Here is a 16,333-nt window from a genome sequence, read left to right as displayed (position 1 = left end):
ATAAATTGCATAATATTGTAAATGTCAACTCTACAAAAGTATTGAGAATCATACATAAATGGAGAAGGCAAATGTAACCCCCCCCCAAAAAAAAAGCGCAACTCAAAGATCCTCACCATTCACTAGTAAAACTCTGAGATGTGTACATACTATTGTCCATTCCTGTAATGACCAAGCATTATCTAGCACTTTGCTTTTATGTGCTTTTATTTACTTATGAGGAGTCTCCAAACTAAAGTATCATGAAGTTGAGGTATGAGACATACCGTTAAGTTGAGCTACCAAGCTCAAGTTCCCTTCACAGCGAGTTGTGACAACAGTTGTTAAAATTCATTATGTGATCCACCTGATTGAATGCTGGGGTCTAATACTGGACAGAGTAAATGATCCCCGTGTTTATGAGAGCTTGTGTTGAGTCAAATGACACAAATTTGCAAACCGCTTCCTTTACCTGAATGACAATGAACGAGGTTCTAAGGGCACAGAGCTGGCATGCCACAATCGTCGGGAAAGAAGGATGTGTGCCACCAAGCTGCACGGGGAGGCCACCTTCCAACGGGGTCACGGAGAGAACCAGGCTATGATCAAGCAGCACCACAGATTCTTCCTGTGTTTTTCTATTCTATACGTTAGGAACAGTCAAAGATCTGAGCTACACAAAATTGTGTTTCAGCCGGTTTTACACCCCTTTTGGCTTGATGTCTGAACATTTCACTCTGCAACTAAGGACCTGGTCCTTGCCTCGTGAAAAAGCATCTGCCTGTATGGAAGACAATGTAGATTTGCAACGAGCATGCCAAAAAACATCATTAGACATCGATCTCTTTGGCACGACAGTCTAATCTTACCGCCCCTCAAAGTCCTATTATGCTACCTAAGTTGGATCTGTACAGAGCAATTATACAAAAAGGATCGTTCTTCCTGAAAGTGGCAAAACCAAACTATGACTTTACTGTAAGACAATTCTTTCAGGTCAGCAGTCTTGAATGCAGTCTATCAGCTACAACTCCTGTTGCTTCTGCTCTTAAGAGAGGCGATCAGAGTTTGTTTTTTGAAGTTTGGCAGGAAAATTCAAATTTCATCTCTAGAGCGCACATACTTGGAGGGTTCTTCTGTAACTTGAGATCGCCAGTAGACTGAGTCAAAGCCCCGGCACTTATTTTTAAAGCTTTCAGCTGTATCCTGTCATCACTGTCTTCACTGTCAGAGATAGGACTCATTTCTTGAATTTTCAAGAGATCTCCGGTACTGCAAGTCTTCCCTGTGTTACTGGAACTCATTGTCAGGGCTCCTCTTGGAAAGTCTTCCTTTCTCAAGCTAATCTTCTGAAGTTTAAAAGGGAGTTTGTTTTTCTCTCCTGCAATATCAATACAGTCAAGTGAACAAACCTGTTCTCTTCTGGTTTTGTTATTATCAGCAGGACTATTCAAAGGAGACGACAGGGACAGGTTTTCTTCTTGCTCTTTAACACTGTAAGGAGGAGTGGGGACTTCAAATGTAGCATGAAACTGAGAATAATCGACACGGAAAAAGCCATCTTCTAGGGACATTACCGGGAGGAATCTGTGACCCCAAAGAACTTCATCTTCTGTATACGAGGTCCTAGCTTGACACGTCATTCCTACAGAAACAGAGACAAGAGCATGACACGCTAACGTGAGCAAGCAGACAACAAGGCACATCGAACAAAAATACAAGGTAAGGCTGATGCATAAAATGCAGTTGTAGCCTGTAAGCTAACCAATTTATAGATCATAAAATGGAGCAATTTTTCCTAATCAATCTCTCGACACTCAATGGAGTACCTCCGATTGACTAGATCTTTACGCGAATATTGCAGGAAATAGTGCAGACTCACACCAAGCAAACAGCTTTTGATAAAAGCAAAACATAAAATTAAGGCAGTGTCACATCACTAGGAACAACAACCTTATAGTTTGTAAGTAATGTTTCCTGGAAGTCACCTTGTGTCCTGGTTTGAGGTAAAACAAAACCAATTTTCTTTTCGGTGATTTTACTTTTAAGTCAAGTCTCTTCTAACTGGCTACACTCTGTGAAATTAACAGTATGTTTTTCAGACAGTGTCTGCTTCCAGAGTGATAATGTCTGATGTTTACAGTTAACACTAAGGAATGATATGCAGAAAGGCTCTTGCTTATACTTATAACTGTAACAACGAAAGTCAGCTCACTTTGTTATTTGCCCTGTTGGAGGGTCGGAAGTGGAGAAGCATAGAGGGGTCCCACCTGTGGGGAGGAGGGGACAGGTGACCCCAAACTGACTAATAGGGTATTCCATCCCATTTGCCACGCTCAGGATAAAACCTGAGGGATCAAAGAGTCAGCCTCTTTCTTCAATGGCTGATGTCTGAGGAGGACTCTATGTGTTTGTCTGTCCTTGATCCCGATCCATGCGTTCCTGCCTCCAGATCCAGAATCCAGTTCCTGACCGTCACCGAGTCTAGTCTGAAATTTTCCCAGTGCTGTCGGTGTCATGATCCTCATCCTGGGAGCTCGTTAGGGGCTTTGTATATGTTGTATATATGTAATTACTTTCATATTAATATTATTGTCTTTTCTTTTTATTGTTAATAGTTTTACTTTCATATTTCATTAGCTAGGTTTATTTTCAACCCATAAGTCTCTCTCCCTTATTCTCTCTTCCTTCTCTTCTGGGAAGGGAAAGAGGTTAAAAAAGAGCATCTGTCGTTCGTTTTTGTGGCCAGCCCAGCCTAAACAATGACACCTTGGGAGAAAGAACCATTGCCTGGCAGAGACTTAGAGAATTCTCTGGCAAAAATCGGGCGTGAGGGGAGCCAAAGCTACATTAAAAATTTAATATTCCATTCCTTCTATAGGCTACGCTACTTTTTCTCCAAATAGTATGTCAAGACAAAAGCTGTGCAGAGACACTGCAGCTGTCTTCCACGCTAAGACGCAGGTACCACTGTACAGCTTGTAGAAGAATTTGTTCCACAATACAAATGTACATCACTGACAAGTATTTACATGTGTGAACTGGCAGCTAAAATGTGTTCTAACCAAGCCAAGAAATCTGTTACAGTCTCAGCACAACCGTTCTGATGATAATTAATACAAATAGCCCAGATGAGCAGACCTTCAAGACTTCCTATCGTGGTACTCTTCAGAGGCAGAATTTGCAGTCAGTAAGCCCAAACTCTGATTCGCTCTCCTCTTACTGTTACATTAATTCTCAAACAAGTGCAAAAAGTTTCCCTTGCAATACCCAGTTAGGTAATTGCATCAAGTGTGGTTATGAATGCATGCCTATCTAAGATAAAGGGTTCAGTTGCAGGATGAGAAGAGGCTTCTGTGAGGATCTAAAGACTGCCGTGCTCGACGTGAGAGAGCGTTCTGCCCCGGTGGATTGCGTATTTGTTTCGAGCACGTGGACAGTAATCCATCAGTTCTGTTTCCTGTCCAGCGTGAGATGACCACACTTGGCTGTGCCAGAAGGACATGACTGAGGCAGGTACCGGGCAACCAGTAATCTTGTTGAAAGAGGGATGAAAGTGCTCCTTGATTAATCAAAGTTTAAAATCTTCAAAAGAAGGGAGAGGAAGTTTAGAATATTGATGAACCTACAGAAAGATTTGGACTTCACCAGCATGTATGGATCCTCGACGCAGAGCTTCGTACGTAACTGCAGCGCATTGTCACAGGATTCAAAAAAGAATTAAGTCCTCAAAAGACAAGGCCACAAAGTCAGCTGTCATCTGGACAGCACTGTATCAGAATTTAAAAAAAAAAAAAAAAAAAAGCCCTGCTCATATTTGCCGATAACCACGTGTTCCTACAATCTTTACAACTACGTGGTCTGTATTTCTACTGTAAAACTGGATTTGTTATTTTGCATTCAATTTAATACAAGCTAGGCTGAAAGTGATTTTGCAGCACTGGCAACTTTTAAAGTTCAACATTTCTTCGGAGCGGTGGTCCTTAAAGCATAAGCCTCCTAAGGGTGTTGTACTCCTCTGCATGCCACACTCAAAGAGTGTCAGGGTGCATCTCTTCTTGGATGTGTCGGCCGCTTTGGGCATCCGTAATGCAGAGCCCTGTGGGGAAGGGCTGGTTGGCTAGTAAAGGCCACTGAAGCCCTGTAGCATATGGCAGGATATTCTGGAGCATACAGGATTAGCATCCTGAAAGGATTAACAGCTGCCTCACTAAAAATATCAGGACTGAAAACAAAGACTAAAAATTAGAGCATGCATATTATTCTAAATCTTACCGGTAGTCTCAACGATTCCTTCAAGGATGACAACTATTTCAAATTGCTCGCTTCTTAGCGATCTTTGAGAAAGACAAAAAAAGGGGCTCTTTGAGTTAATTTCATGACAGATGGTTAATGGGGAAACTAAAAACAGCTGGTCAGCTCCAGTTCCAAATCCGACATCCAGTTCACACTGGTCTAGTGGCAGAAATTCTCCCTCCGGTGTCTGTCGAGACTAAAGATGAAAAGATGATTTAGAATCGCTGTATGAGGCAAAACATGAAAAGCAAGTTTAAACATGCCTCTTTCGTAACATTATCATCTACATATTAGGTCTGGGGTCTTCATGATGGAGATAGAAGTAATGCTAAATACTATAAGGATACTATATATGACCAACTTTGACTTTTCTTACCATGCCACTAGATCTCATCATCATCTACAAACTTTACTATAAATACTTTTTTTTTTTTTTAACCAAAACAGAGGTACCACACTACACGCCTCATAACGGATGTTCGCTGTGAACGTCCTGCAGCAAAAAGCTCCCAAAAATGAGAACAAAATCTACAAGCCAGGCACATTTTAATTCATTGCCTGAATTCATGTTTCGTTATTTTTATACATTACTAATTTTTGTTTGGTGGACACAAACGCAAAGGTAGGCATCACAGTAATTGTACAGTATGTCTGGTAACCGACATTTCCACAAAACTATCTGAATTGTTACTAATGGTGCTATTATCTCTTGCCAATTTGCATGTACCACCTACTGTATGTTGATTTTGATAATGAACTTATGATCATTATTAAGCTAAATGGCCCTTTTTTATCCACATCACGGGTCCAGTAAAAATACTGATACGATAGCTTCCCCCCGCCCCATAGCGTTCCCCCAAAATTCTCCTGGTATTCAAAGTATAACTAAAAATTACATCAGCTGGCCCAGCAGCACCTCAGCTGATTGTTTTAAAGGTCTTTGGTGGAAATTGCCCATTAAAATGAAAAGCTTAGCAAAGTCTAGTTAAAATCCTTTCTGCTTATTGCTTATCAGAAAGCACTTAATTCTTTAAGAGGCCGACTACTGGTTATAAACGATAGATTATTCCATAGCTACTGAATAGTTTTAACTCTGTTGCATTGGTGTTGACAAATGTATTGGTTCCATCGCTTGGAAACTATCCATCAGTCCTGAGAGCAAGTCGAAGCTTGCAGTTTTCCCATTGACTTAGATCTGATTGGTATTCTTCTAAGAAAGTTTCTGTCTTTAAAAAAAAATCCCTGAGCAACTAGTGTGCCTTCAGATTGTCTCTCTGCTTCACCTGTATCTCAGAAATGCTGAATTTTTAACTGCCTGGTATTTACTGGTGATTACATATGCAGTTAGGTAGCTGGCAGAGTACAGCTCCTTATTAAATACAACACATGATTTCACTTATGTGCTACGTGTCTGTCTTTCTGTGGAGGAAAAACAAAATTCTTCCTATCTAAGTAACCAGGTTCTCCCTTTCACAAGAGTCAGTTTGTCCATTATTGATGAGGACAGGGAAAAGAAAATATCAGCTGATTGCTTGTAAAAGCATTCTCATGGATTATTTGTGCTTTGAAAGGTAAAAGACAGTGCTATAAATTAAAAGCAATCGTGACAGTCTCTGTTATATGCACAGGTATAATCAAACTACTGCAAAAACATCCTTTCTCTTTTCCTGTGGGAACCCGCAGCACTAAGCTGCAGGCTTCACCAATGCTTTTGTTGCCTGGCTGCTATTCTTTCAGGGGGCGCACAAACTGTTTGGCAACGTGTGATCTTTGCTCCGAGGTCACAAGGCTCTACGTTAGCTGTATGAACCAGCACCTAAACCTGAAATTTTCCAAAAGTTTAATCAAATACAATTGCCTAGACAAAAATGTGCATATTTGCACAAAGTGCTGCCTGAATGACTTAGGAAGTGTTTCATCTACAAACCATTTTTCTCTCTGGAAGAATCTTCGATCAATTCCGCTCAATAGTAAACAAATCCAGCGAGGATGATTAGAGGTAACAGATCTGGGAGAAAGCAAAAGGTTGTGTTTGAGGTACTCGGTATCTTACATACACGACTGATTTATGCAGGGCATGGAGAATTTTTAAACTTATTTGTTAAATAAAAAGAAATGAACCTGAATTAAGCCCTAATATTTTAAGATCCCTAGCCAGTGACCTTTGTTGCATATATATATAGCTTTAGTCAAAGGACCACGAAACAGGGTGGAGGACCATAAACTGTCAGCAATAAGTATGAAAGGAACACTTGTGATTTTTCATTTCGATCACCCACATAACACAAAGCCAAATAAACTCTGCAGATTAATACATGCTTGAATAAGGGCACGATTACTTAGAAATGCCCCAGCTTTCATTTTAAATGTGGCCAAAGATGGAGAATCCAAAGGTCTAGATCAGTTGCTCTGAAGGTTAATTGCCTCGCACCTAAGAAAAAAAAAAAAAAAAAGGACTCCTTCTGTGTCTGAATTTTTCCACCTTTAACTTTCTGCCACTGGATCTTTGTTTTCTTATTACTAGGCAGACTTCCATTGCATAATCGCTTGGTCTGTTTTTCTGTCTGAGCAAACATTTCATGCCCTTTGAGTCTTTGCTCCCATACTTTATTCATTCTCAGCGCTTTTCTAAACCCTATTGTTTAAGCACATCCTTTTTTAACCAGAGACAACACAGTTTTATTATTATTATTAACCTGCTTTCAGTTCACTTTAAAGAACTCACATAAATATGTTTTGATACCTAGGTAGACTAATTAAGCATTGGAGTAGAAAACGCAGGATGCAAAAGACAGATAATCATTAAGCTTAATATCACAGTACGCTGTAGAGAAACTCAGGAATCTAGAAAATGCTAAACTGGTACATGCTAATTTACCATACGGTACTATGGTATTTTCACTTCTGGTATTTGAGAGGAAAACCCTTGACCTCACCTATTTGCACTTCTGTCCCACTCTTAGACTAGCAACTTGCGAGAACATTTATTATGTATTACATTACTGAAATAATATGAACTTGTTCCTTTGATACTGCTGTTAAAGAATTACATGGGTTTTTGGTAGTGACATTACACCTGGAGCTCGAGCTTAGGTAATTCCCAGGATGACTGCTACTTTTTAATAGAATACAGCTGCTCTAAAATGACCTAAGCGTGCTAAGCTTGTTCAGACTGGGGAAGAGAAGGCATAGAGGCAATCTAATAGCAACCTTCCAAAACCACGTATGAGGAGGGTAACCAAGAAGATAGAGCCAGGCTCTTCACAGCAGTGAAGTGGCAGCAAGAGACAACAGGCCTAAATTGAAACAAGAGAAGTTCAGACTGAATTAAAGAAAAACTTTTCCATCCTAAGGACAGTTAAGCAGTGGAAGACCTTGCCCAGCAAGGCTGCGCAGTCTTTGTCCTTAGAGGTTTCCAAAACCAGATTGGAAAAAGCCCAGAGCAACCTGGCCTGACCTCCTAGCTCACCACGTTGTAGGCTGGACTAGAGACCTCCCAAGGTCCCTTCCAATCTGAATGATTCTGTGATATTAGAAAACACATTGTTTGCACTTTCTGCCCTGCTTATCGAGTCATTGAGATCACAATATAATGGGTCGTATTTGCAATGACTGCAATTTGCGAACTTTCTGTTGCAGAATCACAGAATCTTCTTAGTTGGAAGGGACCTTTGAGATCATCAAGTCCAACCACAAAAAAAAAAAAAAAAAACCAAAACCACAAAACAAAACACCAAACACTAAAAACAAAACCCACACAAAACAAACACCCACAACCTCACACCACACCCACCCACAAACAGACGCAAACCAACAATCTCGGGCACTACAGCATGCCATGAAGTGCCACGTCTACACGTTTCTTAAATACCTCCAGGGATGGCGACTCCACCACCTCCCTGGGCAGGCTGTTCCAGTGCTTGACCACTCTTTCAGTAAAGTAATTCTTCCTAATAACTAATCTAAACCTCCGCTGCGGCAACTTTACAGCATTTCCTCTGGTCCTGTCATTATTCACTTGGGAGAAGAGGCCAACACTCACCTCTCTACACCCTCCTTTCAGGTAGTTGTAGAGGGCAATGAGGTCCCCCCTCAGCCTCCTCTTCTCCATACTAAACATGCCCGGTTCCCTCAGCCTCTCCTCATATGACTTGTTCTCTAGATCCCTCACCAGCTCGGTGGCTCTCCTTTGGACATGCTCCAGCAGCTCAATGTCCTTCCTGTAGGGGGGGGCCCAGAACTGAACCCAGCCCTCGAGGTGAGGCCTCACCAGTGCCAAGTACGGAGGCACCATCACTTCTCTACTCCTGCTGGCCACGCTATTCCTGATACAGGCCAGGATGCCGTTGGCCTTCTTGGCCACCTGGGCACACTGCTGGCTCACGTTAAGCCGGCTGTCCACCAACACCCCCAGGTCCTTTTCTGCCGGGCAGCTTTCCAGCCGCTCTTCCCCAAGCCTGTAGCGTTGCCTGGGGTTGTTGTGGCCGAAATGCAGGACCCGGCACTTGGCCTTATTAAACCTCATCCCATTGGCCTTGGCCCATCGATCCAACCTGTCCAGATCCCTCCGTAGAGCCTTCCGACCCTCAAGCAGATCAACACTCCCACCTAGTTTGGTGTCATCTACAAACTTACTGAGTGTGCACTCAATCCCCTTATCTAGATCATCAATAAAGATATTAAACAAGACTGGCCCCAAAACTGAGCCCTGAGGGACACCATTGGTGACCGGCTGCCAACTGGATTTCACCCCATTAATTACAACTCTCTGGGCACGGCCATCCAGCCAGTTTTTTACACAGTGAAGAGTACACTTGTCTATACCACGATTCGCCAGCTTCTCCAGAAGAACGCTGTGGGGGACGGTGTCAAAGGCCTTACCAAAGTCCAGGTAGACAATGTCCACAGCCTTCCCTGCATTGAGAAGGCAGGTTACATGGTCATAGAAAGAGATCAAGTTGGTTAAGCAAGACCTCCCTTTCATAAACCCATGCTGGCTGGCGCGGATCCCTTGGCTGTCCTGCACTTGCTGTGAGAGCTCACTCAAGATGATCCTCTCCATGATCTTTCCCGGTACCGAGGTCAGACTGACAGGCCTACAGTTTCCTGGATCCTCCTTCCGGCCCTTCTTGTAGATGGGCGTCACATTTTGTTTGCTTTCAGCTTTTTCAAAGCTGTTAATTGGTACCGCTCAAAGAGTAGGTGCCTGCTGGTCATAACCCAAAGCACGCTGGCTCTATGGCTACTATGCTTCACGATTTTACTTTTATAACTACTGCTTAGCACATATTGAAAACAGGCTACAATGCTTTTACGTTCCTCAGCTTTAAGAATCAAAACGTCCTACACTACTAGCTGAAACACTTTACAGACCACTTTACGCACCAACACTGTCATGCTTATCTGTGACATATGTAGCCCCATCAGCAGAAGATTAAATAGGTACTGTAATTTTTTAAATATCAATACTGATCGCCATACAGTGGATGCTGGTTGCTGCTGCTATCGCCAGATCACTCAGGCACAGTAGTGAGCTCCAGGAACTAACAGGCAGAAAAATACAGTTCACTGTGACACTGAACAGACCAGGATATCTGCAATGGCACATTTTCAGCAGCTAGTTCCAACTGGCTTCTTTCTGTTTCTTGCCCCAGGAGTTTGCTTCTTCCTGCCTCTACAGCACTCAACGTAAATTAGAAAGACTCGGGTCTTTGCAGAAGTTTTTGCTGAAGTACGCACACTTAGTCTTGTAACTCTGTTTTCCAAACTCTCCACAACTCAGTCTATAAAGGGACCCAGACTTTCTTGTGACATCACTACACCATGCTGCTGTGCAGTCACCCAGACCACAAAAAAAGCCAGCACAGTGTGGTGGCACCACTATAATCTACCGAATATCCTAGGGCATATATCACGCTTCCAGTAAATGCCCACTCAGACAGACTTAGATTGGTGTACTTTCTTTACAAATGTAAATCCTCAGGGCTCCATTGGTCCCACCGAAACACCATGTTCACTACTAAATATGGCTCCTATCAAGTACAAAAGTGTGATAAGGCATATTTCTTCACATTCTTTCACTGTGACACAAGTTTAAAAAAAATTCTAGCTATCTAATCGGGTACAGGAGAAGTGCAGCAAGATCAGCTGTCAACAGCATTGTACAAAGCACAGAGGAAAGAGCACAAATCACAAAAAGGCAGAACTCGCTCAAGATAAATGGTTAGCGAGTTCCAATACATCCACCATAGGGTTACAGGACACACAAAGGTACTTGAAAGCAGCTGATGTAAATTCACACACTGCCGGAATGGCCGCTATGGCTGCTGGAATGATGCGTCCAGTCCAAGGGGCACCTCAGCAAACTGAGGAGGATTTACAGAAAGACATGGGAACTAATATCACGCCTTGTAATGAGGACCGAGAGGGCAGCTCGTACACAGACATTTACTTCTAAACTTTCCTGTGTCTATAGCTTATATTTGCCAAAGCTTGCAAAGTAGCTTGAAGACAAGTCATGGGCATGATGATCATTTGAAAGAAATAAAGTGTTACTCACTGATTCATTGTCTAGTCTATGAAACAGCCATCATAAGACAAATTAGTGAAGCAGGTCCATCAAATGTCCTTGCGTTTTCTCTCCCAATCATCTGCATACCAGCATTGTGTAGCAATGGAATTGTCAACAGAAAGCACACTACGCTGTGTGCTCGGTGTCTTATTTCAAAACAGGTTTATAGCGAATTACTATCACTAAAACTACAACTGTGACACTGCTTTTATTCCACTTCGACTTGCATTCTGTCTTGGATGATGGACAGAATTAAATACTTTAGAAGAGGCTTTCTGCTAATTAATAGTTAGAGGTCAACAAAAAAATGGTTTTGCCAGCTTCCTGATTCCTACAAAAATTGCTCCATTGTAACTTCTGACAGCTTGTTCCCATATACGCATACAACCTCTTTTGAATCTTAGCAGATTCTCCATTTTAAATGGTATTCTACAGCAAGAAAAATTAACAGTTCAGTCAAGCTTTCTGCACAGAAGGAAAACAGCCTTTTGTATTTACCATTGTCCCATCACCTACTGTATCATGCTTGTTTCGGCAGGTAATTAAAATGGCCAAACAAGTGCTCCAAAGAGAAAATTACCATAGAGAACATTTACAACATTCAAATATGATTTTCTGAAATGAACGTCCAGCTTGTGGGATCCAGCTTGTGATGCTCCCCATCAAGTGTGCTCCCGTGACAAGACATAGCTGCTATGAGCTATGTTGCTTCATCTTGGTATGCTGCACGCAGTGTTTTCCTCCCATTCTACGCCTGCCCGATGTCTCTTCAGACTTCGGTGCTTGCCAAACCTTACTGTCTCCTGACGATTTGTCTATTTTTTTTGGTTATGATCGCCTTTGAATTCCAGTTTTCTTGCATTCTGAATTAAGCAAACCATTGTCAGTGATTGATAAATAGGTATCAGTGGCAATCAAAGGGCATTTCCACTAAAGCACCTACACAATCCCTCTGAAACACTGGGAGGCTACTGGCCGGAACCATGGGATAAGGAACTGTAAGTTAAAGCTCCTCAAGTTTCCCCAAGGGGAAGAAGAGGTCAAGGTTGATCTTTGTCCTAATTTAATATCACCACAAAATGGGTATAATCAATTTCTTATTCCCAGCTGTCACCTGCTAAGGGGCATGCCTTAGTATCCCTCCCTGCAGCTATCCTGCATCCTGATGCATCCCTCCTTCCTGACCAGAGTGGCTTCCTGCCAGCCTCAAAATCCACTGGGATGCCTCTGGGAGCTCTCTGACGAGACAGCCTTTTTTCCCTATGCATGCTTGGCTCTTCAGTAGCTCCCACTATAGGCAGCCACAGCAAATTTTTCTGAAGCCCTTCTTACCTCCCCAGCCACGTCTGCTCACCCATATGCCAAAGGACAGGGAAGCTGTCCCTGGGGCAGGGCAAAGCCACCAGCAAACAGCAGCAGGGGCTGCACAGGGGAAGCTCCAAGACGCCTGGGCGCACGGTTGCACTTGGCCTGTGCCCTGCCTGCGCTGGCCCACTGCAACGCGGGTGTCCCGTCCTGCCCACCATCGCGTCAGGCCTCACCTTGATCAGCTTGCAGCGGATCTGGGCAGACACCATGTGGCTGTTGCGGAGGTTGCCGACACGGAACATGAGGCAGAGCTTGCCATCCCGCTGTGAAACAACTGCAGTATGGCTGAACATGAGGGTCTCGGCTCGCTTCTTGGGCTGGGACATCTTGATGAACATGCAGCCAATGAGGAATGCATCAACGATGGAGCCCAGCAGTGACTGAAAGAGGAAGAGCACAATGCCCTCAGGGCAGCGCTCGGTAATGTAGCGGTGTCCATAGCCAATGGTGGCTTCAGTCTCTATGAAGAAGAGGAAGGCAGAGGGAAAGTTGTATACGTTGGCCACACACGGACTGTAAGTGTCATCATGTGCCCGGTGCAGGTCACCTCGTAGGTAGGCAATGACCCACCACATTGAGGCCATGACCAGCCAGGCAACTGTGTAGGTCAGCAGGAAGATGAGCAGGTTCCAGCGCCACTTGAGGTCCACCAGCGTGGTGAAGAGGTCAGAGAGGTAGCGGCTGCTCTCGCCACCCAGGTTCCCGTGTTGCACGTTGCAGCGCCCGTTCTTGTCCACAAAGCGCTGCCGCTCTCTGCGGGTGCCGCCGCAAGTCGGGCCCACTGCCTGGTACTCGTCCCCAAACTTCCTGCGCAGGGCAGACATGCTGCCGGCTGCCGAGGCCCTCCGCGGGCGTGGTGAGGATACGGCGGGGCGGTGGGGCGGAGGCACCTCGCTTCCTCCGCGCCGCAGCCTCCGCGCACAGCACCGGCCCTCAGGGAGCAGGTTGCCTCCGGACGCCCACAGAGCGGGTATCAGCCGCCGACAGCGCAGAACACAAACGGACGGACCGTCCGCGACGAAAGCGAGCGGACGCCAGAATGCGCAGCGGGCGGGCCGGAGCCGGGGCGGTGCCGGAGCCGGGGCGGTGCCGGAGCCGGGGCGGTGCCGGAGCCGGGGCGGTGCCGGAGCCGGGGCGGTGCCGGAGCCGGGGCGGTGCCGGCGGGGGGCGGTGCCGGCGGGGGGCGGTGCCGGCGGGGGGCGGTGCCGGCGGGGGGCGGTGCCGGCGGGGGGCGGTGCCGGCGGGGGGCGGTGCCGGCGGGGGGCGGTGCCGGCGGGGGGCGGTGCCGGCGGGGGGCGGTGCCGGCGGGGGGCGGTGCCGGCGGGGGGGCGGTGCCGGCGGGGGGCGGTGCCGGCGGGGGGCGGTGCCGGCGGGGGGCGGTGCCGGCGGGGGGCGGTGCCGGCGGGGGGCGGTGCCGGCGGGGGGCGGTGCCGGCGGGGGGCGGTGCCGGCGGGGGGCGGTGCCGGCGGGGGGCGGTGCCGGCGGGGGGCGGTGCCGGCGGGGGGCGGTGCCGGCGGGGGGCGGTGCCGGCGGGGGGCGGTGCCGGCGGGGGGCGGTGCCGGCGGGGGGCGGTGCCGGGCGTCACGGAGCGCGCGGTGCCGCCGGCCTGCGTTTGCTGCACGCCTTTGGCAGCCAGCGCCTCTTTCCGCGCTCAGAGACCCCTGGGCGAGGACGGATGATGATGACGTGACAAATGTCGTAACACCCTGGTAGCGGAGATCGGGCTGCCGGAGACGAGAATCATGATGTGAGCGGCGGTGCGTCATCCGCCGAGAGGCCGCGCTGGCGGCAGCACTAGGGATTTTAAAAGGAAATCGCGAGATAGGTCAGCTCTTAGACAAAGGAATGCAAAGATGCTAATCCTCAATCTGCATTTGAAAGAAATAAGAATTATAAGTGAACCACTCCTGGCTACCACCGGAGTTCTGCTTACCCCGAACTAGCAGAGAAGCTGTTTGAAAGCCAGTTCCCTAGAAGCTTAAGTGATTCCAGTGCAGCTCTTGTGTTTTTGATGGACGGAAAAGATCTGAAATCAGCAGTTTACTAATGGCATTAGAAGTTCAAAGTGGGGCTAGGCTGCTGACTTTCCCTGCCCCACCCCTTACTATTCTTAATGTTGTTTCTCAAAAATAATCAATATTTGAATTTAATTCTCAGTTATATAACAACAGTATTGACATTCAGGTCAGTCATTTCAACACCTAATTTTCAGCAAAGCACTGTCATTACAAAACTGTAACCTGCTGTTACTGAGTTTTTAGAAAGTAAGTCTGTAATAACTGGTGATTATGTTTTGCTTCAGTTCTAGACTAGGAAATGAATAAACTATTTGTCTGAAGTTTAATTTCAGTATTTTCACCAAATGCTAAAGCATAAGCAAATGTTTTTAAAAACGTTCACACTAGCTGCAGTAGGTGCTTTATGGTATTTGAGGCGTCATATTTTCCAGAACTCAAGAGGATCACAATTTCCTCCCAAATCAAGCACATCATTTTTACTGCAAATATGGAATCATAGAATAGCTGAGTTGGAAGGGACCTTAAAAGATCATCTAGTGAACACCCTTGAACACCTCCAGGGATGGGGCATCCACAACTTGTCTGGGCAACCTCTGCCAGTGTCTCCCCACACTCAGAGTAAAGAATTTCTTCCTAATATCTAATCTAAATCTACCCTCTTTCAGTTTAAAACCACTACCTCTCGTCCTATCACTACACTCCCTGGTAAAAAGTCCCTCTCCATCTTTTCTGTAGGCCCCCTTTAGGTATTGGAAGGGGCTCTAACGTCTCCCTGGAGCCTTTTCTTCTCCAGGCTGAGCAACCCCAGCTCTCTCAGCCAGTCCCCATAGGAGAAGCTTCATAGGAAATACCAGATGCATGAAACAATTTGAAATTAATTTAACTGGTGAACGAAACTTTATAAAAATATTTCCTTGTCCCTAAGTATCCCTTAGCAGAAGAGCATTATACTCTTGATATTTCTTGCAAAAGAAATATCCACAGCAGTGGAGTCAGTGAGAAGGCATTATCCAAGATGTTGACAAAACCCTTTCATTTAACGATCCAACAATAATCACGTGTCTCCAGGCCTGCTGGTCAGAGACAGTTTCTTAATACTCTGAAGGGGAGACAGTAGCAGCAGAGTCTACCTTCTAACTCTAAACTAATTTTTAAAAGCATATATTGTGTCTTTTGGAGGGAGGTTTGCTATCTAACACACACTGAAGAGAAATTTGATTACCTAGCTGTACAGAACACAAATATCCAGATTTGGTAATTCCAGACTCCTACTTCCTTGCAGGTTATGTGGACGATACCAAGCTGTACTGCACAGCGCAGTAAGATGCAAAGAATACACAGCTCACCTCAGTGTTTCAGCACCGTACAGATGCTGCAGCTCATTGGCTCTCAGCAGGGCTCATTAGTCTGTATGTAGTACCCCAGTAACAGTTACGCTCCCATTCTGCAGCCAGTTCAAACTTGGCTAGTTACAGCATATGCCAGATTTTTATGGCCTGGATCCCTCCTCATGCACGCCCAGCCAGCTGTCCTGTGCGATCAGCCTGCGAGCTCCTGCTCCCTTGAGGGCTGTCCAGCAAACATCCACCAGCACGATTTGCCCCCAAGTATTTTTGTGCCTGCTCCAATGCCTCAAGGGATAAACTCCCCTACAAAAAAATCCAGAAAGCCCCTGCAGTGTCTTCCTTCAAGTCTCCCAAAGCCATCACACAGCTGGCAGCAGCCCGGCGACCAGATGGGTGCATTCGCCACCATCGACACTCGCTCCCTGACCTCAGACACGGGGCTCTGGAGCCCGGGCGGTACAGAGCAGGCCCAGGCCGCGGCAACGGCCCTGGCCGTAGGACGCCCCGGCTGCCGCCCGTGCTCCCTCACGGGAAAGTCGCACCCGGCGCCGCCACCTCGGGGCCAATACACCGCGCCGGAGCTCGCAGTCGCCAGGCTCGGCGCCGCGCTGCCGCTCCGACTCTCCGCTGCGGTTACGCGGCGAATCGCCAGCGGCGCACAACGAGCCAGGCGGGTTCCAACCCGCCCCGGTCCCGGCGCTGTCGCCCGCTCGGCCCCGAGCGGGTCGGGGGAGAGGGGGAGGGGGGGAGGGGAGGAG

The 16,333-nt window shown here is 46.4% G+C and overlaps 1 protein-coding gene across 1 annotated transcript; it reads right to left on the bottom strand.

The window, feature by feature from the left end:
- Positions 1–1,037: 1,037 nt before the first annotated feature.
- LOC141474742 (G protein-activated inward rectifier potassium channel 1-like) lies at positions 1,038–13,035 on the bottom strand. The gene is made up of 3 exons (XM_074162809.1): positions 12,385–13,035; positions 4,252–4,468; positions 1,038–1,621 (listed from the first exon to the last, which is right to left on the bottom strand). The coding sequence occupies exons 1-3, from the start codon at positions 13,033–13,035 to the stop codon at positions 1,038–1,040; spliced, it is 1,452 nt and encodes a 483-aa protein (XP_074018910.1).
- Positions 13,036–16,333: the final 3,298 nt, after the last annotated feature.

Source organism: Numenius arquata, chromosome 23 (assembly GCF_964106895.1).
Source record: "Numenius arquata chromosome 23, bNumArq3.hap1.1, whole genome shotgun sequence".
In the NCBI taxonomy this organism is placed as follows: Eukaryota; Metazoa; Chordata; class Aves; order Charadriiformes; family Scolopacidae; genus Numenius; species Numenius arquata.
Note: the sequence above shows the minus strand (reverse complement) of the source record. Positions and strands in the feature narration are given on the sequence as shown.

What these genes read in the sequence shown, in the direction of transcription:
- LOC141474742 (XM_074162809.1), bottom strand. Translation starts at nt 13,035, where the DNA reads ATGTCTGCCCTGCGCAGGAAGTTTGGGGACGAGTACCAGGCAGTGGGC. An exon ending in TCCGCTGCAAGCTGATCAAG is followed by an intron (nt 4,469 to 12,384) that starts GTGAGGCCTGAC and finishes TTTCATCTTTAG; the next exon opens with TCTCGACAGACACCGGAGGG. An exon ending in AGGAATCGTTGAGACTACCG is followed by an intron (nt 1,622 to 4,251) that starts GTAAGATTTAGA and finishes CTGTTTCTGTAG; the next exon opens with GAATGACGTGTCAAGCTAGG.